The sequence below is a fragment of the Podarcis vaucheri genome (assembly GCF_965113315.1).
Source record: "Podarcis vaucheri genome assembly, chromosome: 9".
Taxonomy (NCBI): Eukaryota; Metazoa; Chordata; class Lepidosauria; order Squamata; family Lacertidae; genus Podarcis; species Podarcis vaucheri.
Window position 1 is genome coordinate 76092722 of NC_138767.1, and position 15960 is coordinate 76108681.

Here is a 15960-nt window from a genome sequence, read left to right on the forward strand (position 1 = left end):
ACCCTTTAAAAAATTATTTTGCGAAGCATGTAAAACTGAATATGTGCAGGCTTAAAGTACTTACTAATTATTTATATATTACATTTATGTCTCACTTTTTCCTCCAAGGAACTCAGGGTGCAATACGTGGTTCTCCTCCTAATTGTACCCTCACAGTAGACCCGCTAGGTAGGTTAGGATGAGAGCAAGTGACTGGCCCCCAATATCACACCCAAAGAGCTTAATGGCTGAGAGGGCGGGGATTCGAACTCTGGTCTCCCAGGGCCTAGTCTGACACTCTAACCACGGCACCACCACTGGCTGTTGTCTGCGTGAAGTACTCTTCCCGTACTTTGTGAGACTAAAGTACATTTCTGTGAAATCTTACAATGCGCAAACAGGGTGAAGGAGCAGGTCCCCAGCTGACAGGATGACAGAGTTGAGGAGCAGCAAAGTACTGTATTTTTCGCTCCATAAGACGCACCAGACCACAAGACGCACCTAGTTTTTGGAGGAGGAAAACAAGAAAAAAAATATTCTGAATCCCAGAAGCCAGAAGAGCAAGAGGGATCGCTGCGCAGCGAAAGCAGCGATCCCTCTTGCTGTTCTGGCTTCTGGGATAGCTGCGCAGCCTGCATTCGCTCCATAAGACGCACACACATTTCCCCTTACTTTTTAGGAGGGAAAAAGTGAGTCTTATAGAGCAAAAAATACGGTATATCTCTGCCTCTGTCTCTCTCCTCTGTGCCCTGTCTCTGAGGGTCCGGTCAAGGGCCTAAATTCTGCACCCAGCAGTGTGCCCCCTTGACCTTAATTGGTCCCACTTGACCTATTAAATCTAGCCGAGAGCCAGGGGTGGTGTCATGGACAGAGTGATGGACTATGAGCTGAGAGAGACCAGGGTTCGAGTCCCCGCTCCACCAGGAAGCGCACTGGCTGCGACCTCAGGGGCTGGTCCCCCTTGCCCTTCAGCCTGGCCTACCTCACAGGATTGTTGTGGGATTCAGTGAGGAGGTGGGAGAACCATGTATGCCACCTTGAGCTCCGTGGAGGAAAAGGTGGGATATAAATGCAGTAAATAAATGAAATAGATAGCAGAGGAAATATAACTGGTTGGGTCTAAAGCAGGGGTAGGCAATTTAAGGCCCGGGGGCCGGATGCGGCCCAATCGCCTTCTCAATCTGGCTCGCAGACGGTCTGGGAATCAGCGTGTTTTTACATGAGTAGAATGTGTCCTTTTATTTAAAATGCATCTCTGGGTTATTTGTGGGGCCTGCCTGGTGTTTTAACATGAGTAGAATGTGTGCTTTTATTTAAAAAGCACCTCTGAGTTATTTGTGGGGCATTGGAATTCGTTCATTCCCCCCCCCCAAAAAAAGTCCGGCCCCCCACAAGGTCTGAGGGACGGTGGACCGGCCCACGGCTGAAAAAGGTTGCTGACCCCGGTCTAAAGCATGTGGCAGGAAAGTGCCCGCCTGCACCCACCCAGTGGCGGAGCTTCACACTCCGGCACCGGGGGGGGGTGGAGAGCAGGCAGGAGTGGGGCTGGTACGCATCCTGGGGGCGGGGGGCGCCGCCTGCAGGGGCATGGTGCCCAAACGCAGGCGGGGGGGCAGCCACGATGGCACCCTGCCGGGATCACACTGCTGGGGGTGATGCGCTCCCCCCCCCACACACACTCCTCTTCCTCTGCCAGTGGCTCCACCCCCCTCTGGCTGGCTGTCTTGGTAGCCAATCGGAGAGAGGCTCCAGCCCTCTTGGGGGGATTTCTGAGGGGCTGCATTACCAGTGTGGTGTAGTGGTTAAGAGCGGTAGACTCGTAATCTGGTGAACCGGGTTCGCGTCTCCGCTCCTCCACATGCAGCTGCTGGGTGACCTTGGGCCAGTCACACTTCTGTGAAGTCTCTCAGCCCCACTCACCTCACAGAGTGTTTGTTGTGGGGGAGGAAGGGAAAGGAGAATGTTAGCCGCTTTGAGACTCCTTCGGGTAGTGATAAAGCGGGATATCAAATCCAAACTCTTCTTCTTCTTCTTCTTCTTCTTCTTCTTCTTCTTCTTCTTCTTCTTCTTCTTCAGACTCAGGTCTGGCTCGGCTGTCCATCACAGCCTTAAAGCACACTGGGTGTGACTTTGGGCAAGCCAATGCCTCTCAGCCTAGCTTACCTCACAGGGTTGTTGCAGGGACTCCGTGAGGAAATGGGGAGAAGCATGCACATCGCCTTGAGCGTCTTGGATAGAAATGCCTCAAATAAATAAAAAACAAAACATGTCTTGAAGGCTGTCGCTTCCCCAAGAAGCACCATAGCTCAGTTGCAGAGCATGTTCTGCACATGTTCAGTCTCCACTACATTGGTACTTAATTCGTTCCAGAGGTCCATTCTTAACCTGAAATTGTTCTTAACCTGAAGCGTCACTTTAGCTAATGGGGCCTCACGCTGCCACCGCGCCGCTGGCGCACAATTCCTGTTCTCATCCTGAGGTAAAGTTCTTAACCAGACGTACTATTTCTGGGTTAGTGGAGTCTGTAACCTGAAGCGTATGTAACCTGAAGCGTATATAACCTGAGGTACCACTGTAATGGCATCTCCAGGTTGGGCTGAGAGAGACGCCTGCAAGACTGAAACCCCCGAGAGCCTTTGCTGCACTGCCCGACAAAGTGGCCAGCACTGAGCAAGACAGACAAATGTCCTGATTCGGAGGAAGGCAGCGCCCAACGTTCCTTCCCAAATTCGACACATGCAACTTTACAGGGGAAATGAAAGCAGCGGATCACCAGCACAAGGTCGTTTTGGCTGCTGAAAGAAGACACAGCGGACGATGCAAACCGTGCCAAATCTCTCCCCCATAGACAGATCCAGGAGGGACCAAGCTGATGCCCAAGGAGATCTGAGGTGTTCCCAGGAAGGTCACGGAGGGAGACGTTTAAAAGCTGAGAAGCCTCAGAAGCTAATTGAGCCTTTGAAACATGAGAAGCGGAGTGCATGGCAGAGAAAGGTGCTGAGGCAGCAAAAGGCTCTGGTGCTCAGCATCTAAGCAGCAGGGAGTGAGGGACTGATACCTCTCTCTGTCATCTCTAGAGGAGCCTGGCACTGAGTCAGAGAGAAGGACAAAGAGAGCTAAAGTTGGCTTTTGGGGTCGGCTGGCAGGGGTCGGGAAACACAATGGGGCAGTGGCGTAGCGTGGGTTGTCAGCACCCGGGGCAAGGCAAGTAATTTGCGCCCCCTAACCCATGGAGCGCGCCCCCCCCCCAGATGTTGCGGCCGGTGCGGCCGGCCCCCCCTGCACCCCCCATGCTACGCCACTGCAATGGGGCTCTGCTACCCATGGAGGCCAGGCCAGTCAGGGGCCACAGCCCCCACCATACAGTCAAAGCCCTGCTGTACCACCGAAGTGGTTTAACTGGCAATCCTCCTTCTTCCCAGGGAAGTCTGGGAATTGTAGCTCTGTGAAGGGAATAGGGAGTCTCCCGTCAACTCTCAGCACCCTGGACCAAATGCAGCTCCCAGGATGCTTTGGGGAGGGAGCCATGCCTATTCAAAGTTGTCCAGAAGCACTTAAGAACATAAGAAGAGCCTGCTAGGTTGGCAGGAGCAGGGACCGAAAAACGGGAGCTCACCCTGTCATGGGGATTTGATCTGCCAATCTTCTGATCTGCAAGCCCTAGGCTCTGTGGTTTAACCCACAGCGCAACCTGCATCCTTTCTGCTTTCTGTAGTCCTTTCTGCTTTCTGCCAAGGCACCTGCGCCTTTAACAACTGTGCAAAAAAACCCCCCAACATTCAACAGGTGCTGCATTTGTGTCCCTGTGTGTGGCAAAGGAGATTTGACACCCTGGTTGCTACAAGGAGTTGTGTTGTAGCAACGGCAGCTTCTGGTGTGAGCTGGGCAGCAGGCCACCTCTGCAATCAGGTGCCAACACCTGCCCTGCCCACAGGAGAGTTGTGGCTTGCCCTCATGCAGTTTAGGGTCCAGCTGGCATTGCGTCCCATTAGCAGTTGACTCTGTTGGCGATGGAGCCGGCAGATGTGATGCAAAGCCCTTTGGAGCCTCTTCCGGGAGGACAGGTGAGCACACCTGTTTGCTTTGCGGTTCCGGAGTTTGTGCCGTCCCTCTGGAGGTTGCTGTTTGGAGTGACAGGTGCCTGGCAACCAGTGGAGAGGCCTGTTAATCTGATCTCTGCCAGAGGATCTTTTTATTTCTGCCCCCCATGGGATGGCGTGAGGCACATCCAAAGCACTCAGATGGCACGGTATTACCGCCCCTTTTCTGCAACAGTGAGTATTTGGGGCTGCAGGAGGAGGAAGTAGAATCCTTACAGTCTTTCTTTGACTTTGGGATTCTTGCGGCTGGGGCTGAACAAACCATTTCTGCTGCAATCCTACGTACTTCCATGAGAGGAAATCTGGCTGAGCTCTGTAGTTGCTTCCCTCTGATTTGTCATATATAGTGAGAGCCTGTCCCACCCTGCAAGTCTGTTGCTGTCTACCTTCACATTCGTTTAGTGTGAATTAGTGTTACATGCCCTTCCTTGTAGGGGCTGTATTTGCAGTAACAGCAAAGGGGATTTGGTTTAATTTAGCATGACACTGAGGATTATTTGTTTGTTTATTTAATAATATTTATATACTATTTGATTGTTTTTTTAGAAAAACACCATCAAAACGGTTTACAAAAGTTAAAACAAGAAAACAAGAAAAAATTGACACAATTCTTTGAAACATAGAAAAGCTAAATATTAAAACAGATTAAAATTCATTCACATCAACTTTCTCAGCATCTGGATGGGCTGGTCTAAACAAGGGTGTTTTTAGCAGGTACCAAAACGAGGACAGCAAAGGCATCTGGTTGATATCAATAGGCGGGGAGTTCCAAAGTAACTAGATTATCAAGTGTCTTTCTACTGATGGATGATGGATGATAGATTGATAAATGGATGGATAAGCAGAGCATAGAAAGGGAGAAATGGATTCCTGTGAGTGCTGGGTTGAAATGACATTATTAATTATTGTTGTTATTACTATTTGCTTGTATCCAAAGTGGCACTTAAGTCTCTGGTTCTGTTGGTGCAAGGATTTACCCACCTCATGCAGCTTCCCTGTGAAGAGTGATTTGCTGTAAAACCACTTTGAGAACTGTAGCCCTGTGATGGGAATCAGGAAAGAACCCTCAGCACCCTCAAACTACAGCTCCCAGCCATGCCTGTTCATAAAGTGGTAGGATCCTGCCTTAGCGGTATAGTGAAGAAGAGGCCTGGGTGACCTTGCAGCAGTCACAATCTCTCTGTCTGATCGACCTCACAGGTCTGTTGAGGGAGCAGGAGGGAGGGGAAAGAACCATATAAGCTGCCTCAAAGTCCTCGGAGGAAAAGTGGGAGGAAAACACAACAATTCCCTGAGATTCTGGTGATGGGATGGCAGCCATCTGCCAACTGCCATCAGCACACAGCCAGACCAAAGTGCCGCAAAACTGCCAGCCACCTGCTACCAAGCCACATTCAGGGTCCTTGTATTAATTTACAAAGCCCTTAACAACTTAGGTCCAGGATACCCCAGGGACTGCCTAAACCCTTATACCCCCAGCTTGATCACTCAGATCACTTGCAGGAGCGTCGTGAGGCTTGTTTGACAACAATGAGCAATAGAGCCTTTAGTGTCATTGGCCCGGTCTTGTGGAACTGTCTGCCACTAAGTCAGGGGTAGGCAACCTAAAGCCCAGGGGCCGGATGCGGCCCAATTGCCTTCTAAATCCAGCCCACGGACGGTCTGGGAATCAGTGTGTTTTTACATGAGTAGACTGTGTGCTTTTATTAAAAATGCATCTCTGCGTTATTTGTGGAGCATAGGAATTCATATATATATATATATATATATATATATGCTTTCGTAGATTTTCACGGGTACAGGAATGCAGGTTTTGGTGTCTTCGGGTGTCTTCCCGTGTAAGAGTCGGGGTGTCTGTGCGACGTTTCGACGAGGTCTCACTCGTCATCTTCAGGCTGGTGCTTTCGGCTTCTTGTTACTGGAACAGAGCAGAATCTGGTGTTTGAGTTCCTATAAATACTGTTGAGGGGTGTGGTGTATAGCCTCCAACGTTCTGGGCAGAGAGGAAGTTCCTAGATTAGTGTGCCTTTTCTTCTTTTGTTCCTTAATTACTTGAGGGATATCTTGAGTGATTTCATGAGTGATATTCTGAATACCACTGGGTGGGTCATTAAGTGTAGATTAGTTGCTAAAGCTTTCGTGTCTTGACCTCTTGAGCTTGTGAAGAGTTTTTCTGAGAAGATGGCTGTGCTGCATTTAGTTGTGCTCTGGCTTGGCTTCGTGTATAGGGGCGAGCTGTGGTTTTGTGCTTTGTGCCAGCCAGATCTGTGTAGGGATTGCAGGGGGGTGCAGCATCCGGAGGTGCCACTATAGTTTGGCTACTGGATGGAGTCTGTAATATGTCTGTGGAGAGGGTCTGGGTTTGGGTCTGGTGTGGTTGATTGGTGACGGCGTTCTGTGTGCCTCTGGTTCTGGTGTCGGTTTTTGTGGGGAGGGCTAATTTCCAGATGTCTGGCAGGCGGGACGTGTCGTCACGCTTGTTCATGTTGTGAGGGTGTTTCTCTATCTCGATGGCTTCCATGATTATTCTCTTGTGGTGATGTTCCATGTTAAAGAGCAATTTGGAATCTGCAAAATTAATTTCGTGTCCTGTTTCTTTCATGTGTTGGAAAAGAGAGGAAGTTTTTTCTTCTTTTTTGACGGCATTCTTGTGTTCTGCGATACGTGCATTTATTCGTCTGTTTGTTTGTCCAATGTACGTGGCTGGGCAGACTTTGCAGGGTATTTCATAGACCCCTTGGTTTTCCAGCTGGATTTTGTCTTTTGGGTTTCTGAGGATATTGGCTATTTTTTGGTTGGTGCAGAAGGCTGTTTTGATATTGTGTTTATGGAGGATTTTGCTGATTTTGTCTGTAGTGCCCTTGATATAAGGAAGGAGGGCCATGCCATTGTTTTCTTCTGTGTCTTGGTTTTTGGGGGGTGTTTCTTTTTGGATTAGCTTCGTAACCCTGTTTTTCTGGTATCCATTGGCGATTAACACATTTGAGAGATTCTGTAACTCAGTTGTCAAGTGGTCTTTGTCAGCCAGGCGTTTGGTTCTGGAGATGAGAGTCTTGGCTACGGAGTTTATTTGTGCAGGGTGGTGGTGTGATTGTGCATGTAAGTAGCGGTTGGTGTGTGTTTTTTTCCGGTAGATAGTGTGTCCTAGGGAGCCATCAGGTTTTTTGTAGATTAGGACGTCAAGAAAGGGGAGTTGGTTGTTGTCTTCTATTTCCATAGTGAATTGTATTTTGGGGTGTAGGCTGTTGAGATGTGTGAGGAAGCTATCTAGTTTTTCTTTCCCGTGTGGCCAAATTACAAAGGTGTCGTCAACATATCTGAGCCAAAGTTTGGGTTTGTGTTCTGACTTGTCTAAAGCATTGGTTTCAAAGTGTTCCATGTACAAATTTGCGATGACCGGTGAGAGGGGTGATCCCATAGGTGCTCCTTCTATCTGTTTGTATCTTTGTCCATTGTGGATGAAGTACGTGTTGGTTAGGCAGTGGTTGGTCAGGTCCAGGATGTATTTGGGGGGGTTGTATTTGTTTTGAATGGCTGTCAAGGCTTCATTAATGGGCACTTGAGTGAAGAGAGATACAACATCGAAGCTCACAAGTAGGTCATCGGGATGTAGGTATTGCTTCTTTATTGTTTCTATGAACTGGAAGGAGTTAGTAACGTGTGAAGCGATGGATTCTGCATAGGGCTGAAGTTGCTTAGCGAGAAATTTAGCGAGATTTTGTAGAGGTGAGCCTATGGATCTGACTATTGGTCTGAGTGGTGTTCCTTCTTTGTGTATCTTGGGGAGACCGTAGAGTTTGGGGCATCTGGATGATTTTTCTCTGGGGATGATTCTTAGCTGGATTTCTTCACTGATAGGAGAGGCTTTTATTTTGGATTTGGTGGTTTTTTCCAGAACAACTAGCCGTCTGGAGAGCTGAAACTGAGACCTCACATAAGACAGACAGACACACCAACAAACTCTACAAACTAGAGAAACGCCAGAAACCCAGCCACCCTCCACAACAACCCATGAAACAAACAGTACATAACATATCAGACAGGATCCTCACCCCAACTGAAACCAAAGTACTCTCCAAAGGTTTCAACTTTGCAGTCGCCCCGAGACGCATCCCCACGGAAAACATCATATGCGGAGTCGAAGCTAGCCTGACCAAAATCGACCCAGATGAAGCCAATAAAATCAGACTTGAAGTCACCAACATCCTCTGCTCCAGCAAACCACCCAGAAGCAATTTACACAAAGAAGAACAGAAAGCACTCACCAACCTGAGGAAAGACAACAACATAATCATTCTCCCAGCAGACAAAGGCAACGCCACTGTTGTGATGAACACATCGGACTACCAAGCAAAACTATCAAATCTACTCCAAGACCCTACCTACCAACCTATAAAAACAGATCCCACCACCTATCTGGAAAAAACCACCAAATCCAAAATAAAAGCCTCTCCTATCAGTGAAGAAATCCAGCTAAGAATCATCCCCAGAGAAAAATCATCCAGATGCCCCAAACTCTACACCCGAAGACACCAAAACCTGCATTCCTGTACCCGTGAAAATCTACGAAAGCATATATATATATATATATATATATATATATATATATATATATATATATTTCACCACATGGTCTGAGGAACGGTGGACCGGCCCACGGCTGAAAAAGGTTGCTGACCCCTGCCCTAGAGATTCAGCAGGTTCTTCTGTGCCAACTTTTAAACGCTTACTGAAAACAGGCCTGAGCAGGCAATTAAGACTAGGACTCTCTGCCATGGTTAACTGATATTTGTTTTGAACTTTCTATATGGCTTTTTATGGTATTACAGTGGTATTTCGGGTTAAGAACTTAATTCGTTCTGGAGGTCCGTTCTTAACCTGAAACTGTTCTTAACCTGAGGTACCACTTTAGCTAATGGGGCTTCCTGCTGCTGCTGCCCGCCGCCGCCGCACGATTTCTGTTCTCATCCTGAAGCAAAGTTCTTAACCCAAAGTACTATTTCTGGGTTAGCAGAGTCTGTTAGAAGTTAGAGTTAGAAGAGTTAGAAGCGCCTGTAACCCGAGGTACCACTGTATTGAATGTTTTTGTTGCTGTAAAGCAGCTTGACTTTTTTTTTAATGATATAGAGGTATACAGATATAGTCATACCTCGGATTGAATGTGCTTCAGGTTGAGCGCTTTTGGGTTGCGCTCCGGAAGTGACGGAGCGCGTTACTTCCGGGTTTCACCGCATGCGCAGACACTCAAAATGACGTCACACACATGCACAGAAGCGGCAAAACGCAACCTGCGCACGTGCAGACGCGCTGTCGCATTTCACGTTCTCTTCAGGATGCGAACGGGGCTCCGAAATTTATCCCGTTCGCATCCCAAGGTACCACTGTACAAACAAACAAACAAATAAAGCACAACTTCTGTGGGGGGGGATGTAGCAAGGCACCACACTGACAGCTGCCACTTTGGGCCTCCACTGTGTTCTGAGTAATAAGGGTCAGGGGTGTGGGTGACAGCAGCCTTTACCTGACGGTTTTCTTTAGTGGCTGTCTTCTGTCTCGCAGATAAACCCAGATGAGTTGCCGCCCCACGATGCTGTGATGGAGATTCTGCCAGAGAAGCGTCCCAGGTAGGGTGGGCCACTGAATTGATAGGAGGGCAACCTGCTTCCCAATGACCTGCAAAGAACCTGGGTCTAGGAAAACGGGGAGGGGCAATCCAATCCATCTCCATTTAAAGGCAAACTCACTCAAATCACACAAAGAATCTGAGAACCAAAGCAGAGCCGTCCTTCAAAACCTGCACATTCTTCAGATTTTGAAGTGCAATTCTCCAGCCCAGTAATGTGTACAAAAACGCATATGCAGGGGCAAATTGAGAATTTAAATGCATAAATTAGTGAAATGACATACAAAAATGCATTATAGCAGTAAAAATGGTTTTGCGAAAATTAGGGTAAATTTGCACTAAAATGTTGATGCATTTTGACGAGGACCTTATTTTTAAATGCAAACTGGTGCATAGCTGTCAACCTTCCCTTTTTTTGCGCCATTTCCCACTGCTTCCCACTGCTATCCCGGATTGTTAGATATCCCGTGGACTGTCCCCGGGACAGGTGAGGCTGCTGATCCCTTATTTTCGAGGCTGCTGATCTCTTATTTTCAAATCTGAAAGCTGACAGCTATGAACTGGTGTGGAAAGGCAGGGAAAGGAGAAACTGACAGAAACAAAAAATGACATACAGTCAACTCCCCACTGGCGTGGGCTCTATTTGCACGTGACCGTGCACATGTGTGGTACAGGGAAACCGGAAGTGGATCCCAGAAATGGGGAGCACTCCTGGCTCACGATGTGATCCTCCCCAGAGCCCAAAGAGGGCATCCTCTTCGGGCTCTGCGGAGGAGTCTCCTCGCAAGCAGGAGGCCTTCCCATCTAACAGCTGACATGCTGGGAAGCGCAGCTGCGGCTGCTTTCCTGCACATCAGCTCCGGCTCTGTGGACCAGCAAAGCTGAGCTGATACGGGTGACTCCCCATTTCACTGGTGTGCAGGGAGGTTCAGAACGTAACCTCCATGTAAATGGAGAGTCGTTTGTATTTGACCATCTCTAGGGATGCGGGTGGCGCTGTGGGTTAAACCACAGAGCCTAGGACTTGCCGATCAGAAGGTTGGCAGTCTGAATCCCCGCGACGGGTGAGCTCCCGTTGCTCAGTCCCTTCTCCTGCCCACCTAGCAGTTCAAAAGCACATCAAAGTGCAAGTAGATAAATAGGTACCGCCCCGGCGGGAATGTAAACGGTGTTTCCGTGTGCTGCTCTGGTTCGCCAGAAGCGGCTTAGTCATGCTGGCCACATGACCCGGAAGCTGTACGCCGGCTCCCTCAGCCAGTGAAAGGAGATGAGCGCCGCAACCCCAGAGTCGTCCGTGACTGGACCTAATGGTCAGGGGTCCCTTTACCTTTACCTTTACCTGGGTTGTATCTTTGTCACAGACCCAACTGAGAGTTGTGGGCCAAACTGTTTGATAAACACACTTTAAAAGAATAGGAAGAAGAAGACTTTAGTTGGTTGTTTTATTTCTGAAGCAGGAGGGGAAGCTTCAGGGCCCTGATCTAGAATGTTCTTCCTATCCAAATTGGCCGCTTCCTTGCTGAGTGCCCCACCCCCAGGACAGGCGTTAGCCCCCAGGTGTGTTGTTCATTGCAAAATGCACATTCCTGGTCCAAATGTCAGGGTTCTGGAGTCAGATAATTCCTTAGCCTGTGTGAGCGTGGAAGGCCACAATCCGCCTGCCTCCGTCACAGAGTTTCCGCCATACAAATGATGCCTTCACTGGGAAGGCCCAAGGAAGATATTCCCAGTACTGACTTATACCTTGTTCTGCCTTTGGCAGGCCGATCGTCGAGGAGGTCCCAGATCCGGTAAGAGATCTAAAGGATTCCTGTTCATTTTATGCTTGTAGGAAGGGTGGGGCTGGGAAGGTGCAGTAAATGAATGCAGAGGGCTGAGGTGAAGGTGAAGCAGCACGTGTCTATCTGTTTTGTAACAAATGACCCATTTTGCCAGATGGGGCCCATTAGGTTCAACAATAAAAACAAATTTGATCCATTTTCATATGCTAACCTTACTTTGTGGGGGAACCCCATACTAAGAATCGCAAAAAAAGATGGTAATATGGAAAAGTTGGGTGGAAACAGGTGTACTGACGTTGGACCAACTGGGTAGTGATGCCCGCCCTGTGGAACGCCCTCCCATCAGATGTCAAGGAAATAAACAACTTTCTGACTTTTAGAAGACATCTGAAGGCATCCCTGTTTAGGGAAGTTTTTAATGGCTGATGTTTTATTGCATTTTTAATATTTTGTTGGAAGCCGCCCAGAGTAGCTGGGGAAACCCAGACAGATGGGCGGGGTATAAATAATAAATTGTTGTTGTTGTTGTTGTTGTTGTTGTTGTTGTTGTTGTTGTTACTACCCTTTAATCAATGGATTGATGATATGACATCACTCACAACCTATGAACAGACTGCTTACAGGCGCAGACTCTGTTTGGATAAATAGGATAACATTTGGATAGAGTTATGGCACTTCCTAGAATCATAGAATTGTAGAGGTGGTAGGAACCCAGCGGGTCCTCTAGCCCAAATTCCTGCAATTCAGGAACCTAAAGCATCCCTGGCAGATGGCCACCCAACCTCTGCTTAAAAACTTCCTAGGAAGGAGAGTCCACCACCTTTTGAGGGAGTTCATTCCAGTGGCGTAGCGTGGGGGGTGCAGGGGGGCCGGCCGCACCGGGCGCAACATCTGGGGGGGGTGCACTCGCCGCCTCCAGAGTCGCCGAAGAGCCTCGGGCGCAGGCTGTAGCAGAGCCCCATGTCTCGCGGAACCGACGAGCTGGCAGCGGCTCTCAGTGCTGGCGGCGGTCCCCGCGCGTCAGGGCCGCGGAGGGCGCGCCAGGCAGCCCCTCCTCACAGTGCCGCCGCCGCCGCTGCTGCAGCTGCTGGGCCATGTTGCATTTTCCTCGCCTCTCTGCCCTCCTCCTCCGGGCAAGCGGCGTCGTTTGGGCGGCAGCGCCAGCGGCAACTCGCCTCAGATCACCTGACACGGACCCGCCGCCGCCGCCGTGGCTACCTTCCCGTAAATACCCCAGGCCAGGCAGCAGCAAGAAGAAGCTGGCAGCAGCGGCAGGTTAAGGGTTAGGGGGCGCTAATTACTTGCCTTGCCCCGGGTGCTGACAACCCACGCTACGCCGCTGGTTCATTCTACTGTTAAATGGCTCTACCACCAGAAAGCTCTTCCTGATGTTTAGCTAGAAACTCCTTTCTTATCATTTGGATCCATTTGGATCCTCCCCACAGAAAACAAGCCGGCCCCACTCTCCACGTGGCAGCCCTTCAGATATTTGAAGATAGACCCATCTTGGCACTACCTACAAGCAAAGGCAGTGTGTTCCCATCTACCCGCAACCCGAAGAAGAGTTTACAAAAAGATAAAACAATAAAATCAGGGGGGGGGAATACAACAACAGTTGAAAATCTACCCCAAGTTTAAATGCTAAAACAGGTTGAAATTCACATCAACTTTCTAAGCATCTGGGTAGGTTTGTCTAAACAAGAATGTGTTTAGCAGGCGCTGAAAAGAATACAGGGAAGATTGTGTTGAGTTGTGCTGTGTTGTGTGCGATGTGCCTATGCTCTGGAAATCTTTGGGAGAGCGTGAAGCTATTGGAAGCTTTTTAAAACAAATCTATTAAAAGAAAGATGCTGCCCTCTGCAGCAAAGAAGTAGATTTGCAGAAACGCCCTAGCCAACTGATAAATAAGCCTTCCCAATGTTCCCATGCTACAACTCACTGTCCTTTGGCCATACTGTCAGGGACTGATGGGTATTAGGGTTGGTATTAAATTTCTATCCCACTTTTCCTCCCAAACACCAAACTTTTAAAACAATGCATTTTTAAAAAAACATATTTAAAGCACACCATACATTCGAGAGCACATGGCATCCCCTTCCAGGAATCCTGGAAACTGTAGTTTGTTAAGGGTGCTGGGAATTGTAAAGGAGCTCTGTGTTGTCTGAAGAGGTGCCATTTCATGGAGGAGGAGATTTTGAAGGCCACTAGCACTGATGGCTCTGCTCTGCCTCTATAGTCGGAGGCACTAAATGCTTCTGGAAACTACTTCTGGAAGTGAGAGGGGTCTTGTGCTCAAATCTGTGGGAATGTTCTGGGGTGCAGGAGAGGATATATTGACTAATTATATCCTTATCCAACTTGTGCTAACAAGTTCCCAAAATATCAGCAGAGTTTATATTCCCCTTTAAGTTCGCAACGGTAACGTGTGCACAGGTTCGCTAGAATCTCTATAATAATTACTCTGGTAATTTCCCCTTTGTTCCCTCTTAAAACACAAGACACAACACAGTCTTTATAAAAGTATAAAAGAGTTTTCTCACAATCTGTTCACAATATGATCCCAGACGGCAGACAGGCTTAAAAAGTTACATATACTTAGAATCTATCTTGTTGCAAGATAGACCTTATCTCCTCTCTTGGCTGAGAGCCAAGAGGGCATCTTTAAATGCTTCCTCATCGAAGGAAAATGGCAGAGAGAGAGAGTGGCTGCCTGCCCTGTGCTTTTGTCATTACCTGCACAGGTGAGGCCACACCCACCTCTGGTCACATGCGGAGGAAGTCCGTCCCCAGGAAGTTTACCTGCTTGCTGGACAGACATCCCTCCCCATGTTCTAACATGTACACTCTAGGACTGTTGTCATTGACTGCTCCTGTGTTTACATCCCACAAGATCCTCCTTATGGGTTTCCCACTGAGGCATCTGGTTGGCCACTGTGAGAACAGGGTGCTGGACTAGATGGGTCACTGGCCTGATCCTGCAGGCTCTTCCTACAACTCTTTCCTCTACATTTGGCAGCCTGTAAGCAAGCACCCTAGGGACGCAGGTGGCGCTGTGGTCTAAACCCCAGAGCCTAGGGCTTGCTGATTGGAAGGTCAGCAGTTCGAATCCCCGCGACGGGGTGAGTTCCCGTTGCTCGGTCCCTGCTCCTGCCCACCTAGCAGTTCAAAAGCACGTCAAAGTGCAAGTAGATAAATAGGTACCACTCCAGCAGGAAGGTAAACGGCGTTTCCATGCGCTGCTCTAGTTCGCCAGAAGCTGCTTAGTCATGCTGGCCACAAGACCCGGAAGCTGTACTCCGGCTCCCTCGGCCAATAAAGCGAGATGAGCACCGCAACCCCAGAGTCGGCCACGACTGGACCTAATGGTCAGGGGTCCCTTTACCTTTTAACCATTAGGTCCAGTCACGGACGACCCTCTATAGGCCGAGGGAACCTTCTGATCAGCAAGTCCTAAGCTCTGTGGTTTAACCCACAGCGCCACCCACGTCCCTTAGGGGTACCTTTACCTTTATCCTTTAAGCAAGCACCCTACTGGGCACCCATCCATTCCCCTGCCAGGGGGCTGAGGCCTTCAGCTCTGATGCCTGGGCCGTGAGTCATATCAGGATACTGCCATGCACAGTGATTTCCAGCAGGCTTCCTCGTCACCCGTCAGAAGGACATTCATTCTCCCCCTCTCCAGAATTCCAGGCAGTCAATCTCCCTGTTCTGCAAACAAACAAGCCAAGCTTATCTCTTGGCATCCCATTGAAAGCTGGGGCAAGGCCAGTGCCTGTGAGGTCAGCAGTTTGGCGTGGAGGCAACTCTGTCATGGCCACCCCCGTCCCCAAGTGCCCTCTCACCCCCACTGCCAAGGGAAACCGCTGCTCACATTTGGATTACTGCCTCCCATTTGCTTGATCTGCCCCAACAGAAGCATTTGCCTGGCAGGAAATGTGGATGCTATTTAGTGTGAGGCATGGGGAAAGGATTTGCATTTCAAGGGAAAGCAGCCTAATTAGTCCTTTTGGGGGGACTCCTCCTGTCCCTTGAGGCTCAGGTAGCCTCGGCGGCACAGATTGCCTTAACTATGACTAGTGGCCCAGCTCCACCTCTATTTGGACAGGGGTCGCTTAACTTTGGTTGTCTATGCTCTGGTGACCGCCAGGATCAATTACTGCAATGCATTGGGCATAGGGCTGGCTTTGAAAACAGTTCAGAGACTACAGCTAGCGCAGAATTCTGTAGCCAGAGTGCTGACCAGGGCAGGGCAGTCCAAGCATGTTAAAGCAATTCTGGTACAGCTGCACTGACTGCCAGTTAGTTTCTCAGCTCAGATCAAAGGGCTGGTTTTGACCCATAAGGGCTTACATAGCTCAGGACTCTGGTACTTTAAGGACTGCCTCGCCCCACATGAACTAGCCTGGACCCTGGATTTGGCATCTGAGGCCCTTTTCTGTGTGCTCCTTCCAAGGCAAGTGCAGAGGAGGGAGACATG

The 15960-nt window shown here is 49.1% G+C and overlaps 2 protein-coding genes across 4 annotated transcripts in view; both read left to right on the top strand.

Annotated features, from left to right (window-relative positions):
- The window catches only part of CCDC33 (coiled-coil domain containing 33), a 154042-nt gene that overhangs the window by 118492 nt on the left and 19590 nt on the right, over positions 1 to 15960 (top strand). For all 3 annotated transcript variants that reach the window (XM_082237375.1, XM_082237374.1, XM_082237376.1), the window contains 2 exons: positions 9639 to 9703; positions 11465 to 11492. In XM_082237375.1, the coding sequence (XP_082093501.1) occupies positions 9639 to 9703; positions 11465 to 11492 (93 nt within the window). The remainder of the gene's footprint in view (positions 1 to 9638; positions 9704 to 11464; positions 11493 to 15960) is intronic.
- LOC309540538 (uncharacterized protein) overlaps positions 1 to 15960 on the top strand; it is a 135431-nt gene that overhangs the window by 73001 nt on the left and 46470 nt on the right. The gene's annotated exons all lie outside the window — the stretch shown is intronic.